Source organism: Podarcis filfolensis, assembly GCF_964270895.1.
Source record: "Podarcis filfolensis genome assembly, chromosome: 2".
Taxonomy (NCBI): Eukaryota; Metazoa; Chordata; class Lepidosauria; order Squamata; family Lacertidae; genus Podarcis; species Podarcis filfolensis.
The window spans coordinates 3,937,958-3,947,763 of NC_139605.1; the positions used below are offsets into that span (position 1 = coordinate 3,937,958).

At 46.0% G+C, this 9,806-nt stretch overlaps 2 protein-coding genes across 5 annotated transcripts in view; one reads left to right on the forward strand and one right to left on the reverse strand.

The window, feature by feature from the left end:
• Nucleotides 1-9,806, reverse strand: part of LOC310756805 (vomeronasal type-2 receptor 26-like) — a 112,667-nt gene that overhangs the window by 19,069 nt on the left and 83,792 nt on the right. The gene's annotated exons all lie outside the window — the stretch shown is intronic.
• LOC310757059 (uncharacterized protein) lies at nt 1,142-8,461 on the forward strand. 4 transcript variants are annotated; one of them, XR_014545033.1, is made up of 6 exons: nt 1,142-1,258; nt 3,228-3,394; nt 4,857-5,001; nt 5,516-5,581; nt 6,830-8,166; nt 8,242-8,461. XR_014545033.1 is itself a non-coding variant. In XM_083602180.1 (5 exons), the coding sequence occupies exons 2-5, from the start codon at nt 3,335-3,337 to the stop codon at nt 7,495-7,497; spliced, it is 939 nt and encodes a 312-aa protein (XP_083458306.1). In that variant the 5' UTR covers nt 1,148-1,258; nt 3,228-3,334; the 3' UTR covers nt 7,498-8,461. The 4 variants fall into 4 exon arrangements, 3 of the variants coding, with proteins under 3 accessions (XP_083458306.1, XP_083458307.1, XP_083458305.1); XM_083602180.1 differs by having other exon boundaries at nt 1,148-1,258; nt 6,830-8,461; XM_083602181.1 differs by lacking the exon at nt 1,142-1,258 and adding an exon at nt 1,983-2,503 and having other exon boundaries at nt 6,830-8,461.

Here is a 9,806-nt window from a genome sequence, read left to right on the forward strand (position 1 = left end):
TGGGCTAGTCACACTTCTCTGAAGTCTCTCAGCCCCGCTCACCTCACAGAGTGTTTGTTGTGGGGAGGGAAGGGAAAGGAGAATGTTAGCCGCTTTGAGACTCCTTCGGTTAGTGTTGTTGTTTAGTCGTTTAGTCGTGTCCAACTCTTCGTGACCCCCTGGACCAGAGCACGCCAGGCACTCCTGTCTTCCACTGCCTCCCGCAGTTTGGTCAGACTCATGTTTGTAGCTTCGAGAACACTGTCCAACCATCTCGTCCTCTGTCGTCCCCTTCTTCTTGTGCCCTCCATCTTTCCCAACATCAGGGTCTTTTCCAGGGAGTCTCCTCTTCTCATGAGGTGGCCAAAGTATTGGAGCCTGAGCTTCAGGATCTGTCCTTCCAGTGAGCACTCAGGGCTGATTTCCTTAAGAATGGATGTGTTTGATCTTCTTGCAGTCTATGGGACTCTCAAGAGTCTCCTCCAGCACCATAATTCAAAAGCATCCATTCTTTGGCGATCAGCCTTTATGGTCCAGCTCTCACTTCCATACATCACTACTGGGAAAACCATAGCTTTAACTATACGTACCTTTGTTGGCAAGGTGATGTCTCTGCTTTTTAAGATGCTGTCTAGGTTTGCCATCGCCTTTCTCCCAAGGAGCAGGCGTCTTTTAATTTAGTGACTGCTGTCACCAAAGCGGGATAAAGCGGGATATCAAATCCAATATCTTCTTCCTCTTCTCTTCTGCATGCAAAGCTTCTGTGCTATGGCCTTTCCAACAGGGCTCAGCATCAGGGCATCTCTCTTGCATACAGGAGGTGCCAGGCTAATGCATATAACCATAGAATTGCAGCGTTGGAAGGGATCCGATGGTCATCTAGTCCAACCCCCTGCAATGCAAGAATCTCAGCTAAAGCACGCATGCCAGGTTGGCATCTAAGCTTTGCTTAGAAACCTCCAAGGAAGGAGAGCCCACCACCTTGTAAGTCCATTTTGCTAACCAGCAGCTGTTGCTGTCAGATCTTCAGTTTGCCAACGGGAGCGCGCATGCGTCAAACTCCCAAGGCTTGCAAAGTGGGGGCAAGGTCCTGCCACTCAAGTCTTCCGATTTGGGCAAAGGAGCCCAGCCCTGCTTCCTAGAGAGGCAGGAAGTATGATTCAAAAAGCGAGGGAGGCGGAGGAAGGAGAGAGAGAGGGAGATTGCTGAAGGGGCGGGACGCCATCCCTAACTCGGCCTGGATGGAGAGAGGAGCTTGGAGCCGGCAAAGGAGAAAGGGGTGCGCAAGGAGGAAGGCGCGTGGGGGGGGGGAGGGAGGGTTTGCTTTTGGAGGAGGGATCAAAGGAGCCCCACCCCCAGCTTCCCTACTTAGGAACCCCCGATAGAGCAGAGTGGGAAGAGGCGCATCCGTGCAGTCCACTTGGAGCGCGCCGCAGTTCCCAGCGCAAGATCCACCGCGATCCAGTATCAACGCCGTAGTCCTAGGCTATGGAGAAGGGAGTGGGGGGTTGGTGCGGGGAAGACGCCCTTTCTTGGGAAAGAGGGGGAAACGCGAGGGAAAAAAACTCCCTTTCTCCGCCCAGTAGGTGCATGCAGGTAGTTTGCAGACTTCTTCTTAAATATCTCATGGGCTGTCACATGGAAGAGGGAACCAGCTTGTTTTCTCCTGCACCGGGAGGGTACGACCAGAAGCAATGGCTTCAGGTTGCGTGAAAGGAGAATCCGACTAAACATTTGGAAAAACTTTCCGACAGTAAGAGCTGTTTGACAGTACAGTGGACACTCGGGTTGCGAACGTGATCTGTGCGGGAGTCACGTTCACAACCCGCAGCGTTCGCAACCCGCAGGCGCGGGTCGCTATGTTGCGCTTCTGCGCATGCGCAAAGTGCGATTTAGTATTTCTGCATGTGCACAAGCGCCGGAACCCAGAAGTAACCCATTCCGGTACTTCTGGGTTCGGCGCGGTGCGCAACCCAAAAATGCTCAGCCTGAAGCATCTGTAACCCCAAGGTATGACTGTAGAATAGACTCCTTCTGTAGGTGGTGGACTCTCCTTCCTTCAAGGTTTTTAAGCAGAGGTTGGATGGCCATTTGTCATGGATGCTTTAGCTGAGATTCCTGCATTGCAGGGGGTTGGACTAGATGACCTTTGGGTCTCTTCCAACTCTAAGATTCTATGATTCTCCAGCTGCAAAGTGGTCACCCAACTGCCATGTTTTCAGCGCAGGATCTTCCGACCCACCCCATTTGGCTCAGGGGACATAGCTTTGGAGGGGAAGTTATATGGCGAGAGGTGGGGCTGGGATTTGCCGTGCTGTTTTTTACGAGGCCGACTCAGAATCCAAAACCCAGTCACGTGGGTGATCTGGGTTGTTTGTTCATTGAATTCATTTCCTACCTTTTTCTCCAAGGAACTGAAGGTGACCTATGTGGTTCTCTCCTTCCCAGTGCAGGTGCCAGGCTATTTTGCGCCCTGGGCAATGCTAACTATCAAAGCAGTTTACCTACGGGACCACCTCTCCTGGTCTGCCCCGCGGAAGACCTTAAGGTCCACAAATGACAACATTTTGGAGGTCCCAAGTCGCAAGGTGGTTAGACTGGTCTCAACTAGGGCCAGGGCCTTTTCAGCTCTGGCCCCGACTTGGTGGAACACTCTGTCACAAGAGACTAGGGCCCTGCGGGACTTGACATCTTTCTGCAGGGCCTGCAAGACAGAGCTGTTCCGCCTGGCCTTCAGTTTGGACTCAGTCTGACCCTTATGTTTCCCTCCCCTTATGGTTTTGATCTATGGGCTACTTTTAAAATGAGGCTGCATTTTAACCTGTATTTTAAATTGGTGTTTTTTTTCCCTATTATGTTTTTACTGTAATTTTATTGGTGTTAGCCGCCCTGAGCCTGGCTCTGGCCGGGGAGGGCGGAGTATAAATAAAATTTATTATTACTATTATTAATAGGTATTATACAATAAACAAACATACAAACAAATGAAAAGAGACCACCAGCTGAGTACTGATAGAACTCGTCATTCACAGATCATATATACGTAGATCAATGTTTCCCAGACTTGGGTCTCCAGTTGGGACTACAATTCCCATCATCCCTAACCACTGGTGGTCCTAGCTAGGGGTGATGGGAGTTGTAGTCCAAAAAAACAGCTGGAGACCCAAGTTTGGGAAACACTGACCTAGAGGGGGAAAACAAAAATATGAAGGATGGAATCCTCCTCACTCCCTGTCTCTCTTTTGCAGGCATTTGCAAGCTGCGCCCTATTTTAAAGGACATATTCGCAACAGCTCCGGGTGTCCCAGGAGTGGTCCAGTGTAGGCCTCTTCTTTCATCTCCTCCTGGCAGCACAATGGCCTCCGAGACACCGTCTGTAGAAGGAGCAGACAGAACTGCCAGGCAGCCATCCCAGGTAAGGAAAGGATTGTTTGGGCAGCTTGGATTGAGTCTCTGTGGGCTGAGTGGGGAGGGGCTCTGAAAGAATATGTCTTTTTAAAATAATAATAAAAAATCTTTATTGAAAGTTCATAAAGTACATAATTATATGTGCACTGAACATGGTGAGACGTAAACAAAAAAAGAAACAGAACCGGTGCAGAGGGATAAATAAAGGGGGGAGGGGGGAACCCAAAACTGCATACTTTGCAAGGTAGTTATTGTACTTCACCAGATCAATTGCAAGAATGGATTCCAAATACCATCAAATTTTGTCCATGGCAAGTCTGCATTTATGCAAGTTGTTTGTATGTTGCGAGTGTGTATAAGTCTTCAGTCCAATCACAGAAGGGAGCTGCATTTTTATTTTTCCAATTCATCAGTATCAGTCTTTTTGCTGTGGTAAGGGCATGGAGAGTCCATTCGTATTATCCTTTTGTAAGGTTCCATGTGCTGGGTATATAATTATATACAGTCACACCTCGGGTTAAATATGCTTCAGGTTGAGCGTTTTCAGGTTGCGTTTTGCAGTGACCCGGAAGTAATGGAACGGGTTACTTCTGGGTTTCGCCGCTTGCGCATGCACAGACACTCAAAATGACGTCACGAGCATGTGCAGAAGCGGCGAATCGCGACGCGCAGATGCAGGTTGCGTTCTGCTCAGGATGTGAATGGGCTCCAGAACGGATCCCGTTCGCATCCAGAGGTACCACTGTATAATATAAAATATTATACACGCACACATCTATATCTATATCTATATATATATATCAGTATAGATATATACAGTGGTACCTCTGGTTGCGAACAGGATCCATTCCGGAGGCCCGTTCGCAACATGAGCAGAACGTAACCTGCGTCTGCACGTGCACGGGTCGTGATTCATCGCTTCTGCGCATGCACATGATGTCATTTTGCGCGTCTGCGCATGCGCGAGCGGCGAAACCCAGAAGTAATCCTTTCCAGTACTTCCAGGTTGCCACGGGACGCAACCTGAAAACGCGCAACCTGAAGCAAACGTAACATGAGGTATGCCTGTATAATGCATTGTTGTCTCCATGTTTGGCGTTATATCAGAACATCCTGCCAGATGGGGGCCCAGGGCCCATCTAGTCCTGCACCCTGTTCTCACAGATGCCACCCAGATTCCTGTGGGAAGCTCTCCAAGTGAGACCTGAGTCCAATAGCCCTCTCCCCTCTTGTGGTTCCCAGCAGGTATAACTGCTTCAAATTTTGGAAGCCGACGATAGCTGTCCTGGCTAGTAGCCACTGATAGCTTTTTCCTCTCTGTGAATTTGTCAAGTCCTCTTTTTGAGCCACCCATCTTGGTGGCCACCACTGAAAGATCTCAAAGGGACAGCATCCAACCACTGTGTTGCCCTTGCCTATCAGGAGGATGGTGCATGGTGAACCTGTTACCGTATTTTTTCTACTTCCAGGGCCTGATGACCTTCCGGGCTCTCTTGACCTTCGAGGAGGTGGCTGTGTTTTTCACGGAAGAGGAGTGGGCCCTTCTGAGTCCCAGCCAAAGGGCTTTGCACAGGGAAGTCATGGAGGACAATTATGAGACGGTGGCCTCGCTTGGTAAGGACACTTTTCTTTCTTATAACAATAACAATAGTTTATTGGCTGGTTTCCAATAATAGGGAACCAGGCGGAGGGTCTTCTCGGTAGTGGCACCCGCCCTGTGGAACGCCCTCCCACCAGATGTCAAAGAGAAAAATAACTACCAAACTTTTAGAAGACATCTGAAGGCAGCCTTGTTTAGGGAAGCTTTTAATGTTTAATAGGTTATTGTATTTTAGTGTTCTGTTGGAAGCCACCCAGAGTGGCTGGGGAAACCCAGCCAGATGGGCGGGGTATAAATAATAAATGATGCTGATGATGATGATGATGATGATGATGATGATGATGATGATTCTACAGCATCATTCCAAAGTGATCTTGCTGGGACACAGGACACAGACGTGTTCTATTCACTTCATGCAGGAGTCGCGAAATCAAAATAATACCTTTTGTTAGCTTTTAAAAGGCTCGACTTTGAATTGCTGGGTATTGTGTGACCAAACATAAGCCACTTTCTCTGATTCCTTGACAGAGTCAGACCTCAATTCCTGTTGGAAAGGAGTAGATCTGTTGGGAAGGAGAAGAGAGACATCATCAGGTAGGAATTAACTTTGTCTGGGAGCCATCTTCATAATTTACTCACCTGTCTGCTGCTTTGAAAGCAGTTTCTAAACCATTTCAGGGCCCTGGCGACATGTTTTGCATGTATGTAGATGGTCTTAGGTTTAATCCCTGGAATTTTGTGACTGCAACTAAAGTCATTGGAATCACAGAGCAGGTAGTGATCTTCCCAGTTTGGCCTCTTTCCCAGCTTTCCTAGACTTCTGTTCTCCTCCTTATTCTTGTAGAAATGAATATACCACTGTTGTTACAAAGGAGAAGATACCATGCACATCTGATTTTAATGACATCATGTGCTATATGGACCAGAAAGGAATAAGAGTTTGTGTGGGATTCTGGAATGTTCAAAAGGTGACCTTGATTTCAGCAGTTCAGTCAGAGCGGGCAATCATAGAGATGCAAAAAATCTGAGAAACACCTAATTGGGCTCAGTCTGTGATTGTTTCTGCCTTGAAATTAAATGTGATTCTTCTTAAAAGCAAGGTACAATAAAATAAAAACATTGCTTTACAAATACTAATAGTATTAAAACAAATTGAAGGCAGCAAAGGACTATTGTCAATAAACTTATTATTCCAGGGCATTGCAAAGAATACCCATATTTCAGTATCTTAGCAGGTTGAATTATGTGTACCTGTCTATAATAAGCTAATATAATCATTGCTATTATTGACCAGATCTTTTCAAACTATTCATATACAATAGGTGATGTACCATACTTTTCAGTGTATAAGACAAGGTTTTTTTATTAAAAAATCATTTGAAAAATTTGGAGGGGTCTTATACACGGATAGTGCATAGTGGGGACGAGCTGGCGATAGTCAGCGGCTATAGGTCATGTTATTGATGGCTGCGGTTGATTGGCTGTCGCTGCGTCAATTGGGCGGGTAATTGGTGGCTTCTCCCGGCGATATGATATACTATAGTTGGCTTTTGTGACGCGCACCAGTGGCAGCGTCGGTCAGGTGGGCGAGCAATTTTCTGCAATCCCCCTTAAAAAAAAGCTCAACAAATGTGGGCAATCTCCCCCCATTTTCTTAATTTTGAGTCCCCCAAAATAGGGGGCGTCTTATACACAGGGGCGTGTTATACACTGAAAAAAATGGTACTTTCCCCCTAGTTCTTGGGAATAATTTTTCTGTTTTAAATAAAAGTATTAAATTTTTTAAGGATGAAAAAGAAAAGAGATAAAACATGCTTTCCCCTTTCCTTCCACACTCTGCAGATGATGTACAAAACAATGAGCTACATAGGGTACCACATCTGGAGTCGTCGGCAGCAGCCAAGCCTGAAGTTGGAAAAGAGATGCTTGGAAATCACAAGGGACCCAGAATGCCTGAAAAAAGAACATACACTGTGATGAAATCATTTACATGTCTGGAGTGTGGAAAGAGCTTCAGTCTAAGCTGTAACCTTATTACACATCAGAAAACCCACGCAAAGGAGAAACCATTTAAATGCAGGGAGTGTGGAAAGTGCTTTAATAGGAGAAGCAGCCTTTGCAGACATTTGAGAACCCACACAGGAGAGAAACCATTTGAATGCATGGAATGCGGAATGAAATTTCGAGCAAACAGTAACCTTACTGAACATCAAACGATCCACACAGGGGAGAAACGGTATCAGTGCATGGAATGTGGAATGAGATTTAGAGTGAGCAGTAATCTTACTACACATCAGAGGACGCACACCGGGGAGAAGCCGTTTAAATGCATGGAGTGCGGAAAGAGCTTTACACAGAGCAGTAAACTTACTGTACATCAAAGAAAACACTCAGGGGAGAAGCCATTTAAATGTGTGGAGTGCGGAAAGAGCTTTACACAGAGCGGTAGCCTTACTAAACATCAAAGAACCCACACACGGGAGAAAACGTTTGAATGCATAGAGTGTTGAGAGCACCTGAGTCTTGAGTAGTCACCCTACTCATCATAAAAGAACTCGCAGAGGGGAGAAACCATTTCAATGCAGGGAGTGTGGAAAGAGCCTTAGAGTGAGCAGTAAGCTTACTTCACATTGAAGTACACCCACACAGGGGTGAAGCCATATAAATGCAGAGAGTGCAGAAAGACATTTTGGCAGAGTAGTCACCTCATTCATCATCAGAGAATCTACACTGGGGAGAAACCATTTAAATGCATGGAATGTGGAATCTGTTAGAGTAGTCAGTTTACTTATCAGAGAATCTACATAGAGGGGCCTCTGGGGAAAGCTGTAGCACTGGAGAAAATCTCTGATTAAGACCTTGAGGGATTCACTGCTTGTTGTGGTACACAGTCCTGAGCTTCCTATGGAATTCTGTTATTCCAAGTAAAAGCAACAAGATCTTGGTTTGAAGAAATCCTGCTTATGGCTGCTTTGCATAGGCACACACACCCAACACTCATTAACGCCTCTTTAACAGCCTAGTCCCCTACACAACCCAGGAATCATCCATAATCTATAACCGGGGTTCTCAAGCTCCTGTCTTCAAGGGCTGTCCTGAGTGAGAAACTGCTGAGCGTATATCTGGACCACAATGATTATTCTGAAGTTTAGCAATCATAACGTACTGTTTTAGATGCTGTAAAGTGGTACCTTGAGTTAAAAACTTAATTCGTTCTGGAGGTCCGTTCTTAACCTGAAACTTCTTAACCTGAGGATAACTTTAGATAATGGGGCCTCACGCTGCCGCTGCAAGATTTCTGTTCTCATCCTGAAGCAAAGTTCTTAACCCGAGGTACTATTTCTGGGTTAGCAGAGTCTGTTACCTGAAGCGTCTGTAACCTGAAGCGTCTGTAACCACTGTATAAGGAATTCAAATTTCAAACCAACAAAATTCAGTGACAAATAAAGCAATAAAGGTCCTCTTAAAAAATCAGTGTGGAGAATATGAAAAATACAATTAAAACACAATAGAAGTATTTAATGTGATAGTTCCGCCACACATTCTGTGGTCCACAATCCTCAGTTTGGGAACCCCTGATCTATGCCTAGTTTTCACCTCAACTTACTATTGGACCCCATATTTCAGCACAGGAGCTTATAAGATTTGGAAGACTGGAAACAAGTTTCCAAAGATGAACTTTTTGAATGAACTTGGACTAGTTCATTCTTGATAAGGATGAACTGGAACTAGTGCTAGTTCCTTTTTTAAATGGGTTTTCCAAGCACTGGTCCCATAAATCCCATAGAAGCTGCTACCCTTAGCATAGTGGCTTGGAACAGGGAGGGGAAGTTCTGCTAGATATCAAGGCCTGTCGTGTCCCCCCCCCCCCACTTTTTTCTGGATTTCCTGCTCAAGATCCGTTTGTCCTGTTTTTCCTTGTTTACCGTGTGTGCTTTTTTATTTTAATGCTGTGTGCTTTCAGACTGCCTTAAGCTGGGGATAAGTAGGATGCTATCGAAGCACCTCAGTCTGTCCCCATTTGCCTTTAATGAGGGAAGCTCCAAGTCTGAATTCAATGGAAGCTGAACTGTGTACAAGGTGTTACGGTAAAAATCTGGGTGCGAGGCTGCTCTGCCACCCAGCTCGTCGGACTAAGTCCGCGGGTCCCTGCGGAGGAAAATGAGCTCAGCTGGAGACAGGAGCAAGCTGCAGAAGATCCAAGTTTATTGCGCAACAGGTTCAAGGCGAGATTGAACAGCGGGAAAGGGGTGACATAAACTTTTGAAACTTCCCTCCATGTCCCAGAATACAGTGCAAAATACATGCCAGTTACATCATGAATACATTAAAGAGAGGTTGGGTTACACAGATTACATCATGAATACATTAAGAAGAGGTTGGGTTACACAGGATTAACATATGGAAGAGGGAGGGGGGAATATGCAGAGCTGGAGATATGCGCAGATAAGCACATCCTGATGAGAAGACAATGGTCCATGTACTGGCATTTCCTGAAGGAAAGGCTTGGCAGAGTGATTTGACAGGATTAGGGTCTTGACACCTTGCTTGAGGGATTATGGAGGACAGGGGAGGTGTGATGGAGTCCTAGAGAAATTGAGCAAATTGGCACGTTGATTTTCTATGAATTTTATAGATTTTAGTCCCTTTTGACATTGACAATTGGAAATAAATTGATATATTGTAGCGAAGAAGAAGGTGAAGAAGACATGCCCCCCCCCTTCCGTATCAAAGGGGTGGACCCTTTTATGCTCACCTACTGGCCAAAACCTTGGGTCCTGATGCACACGCTGCCTGCTTCATCAGATCCTTTCCACAT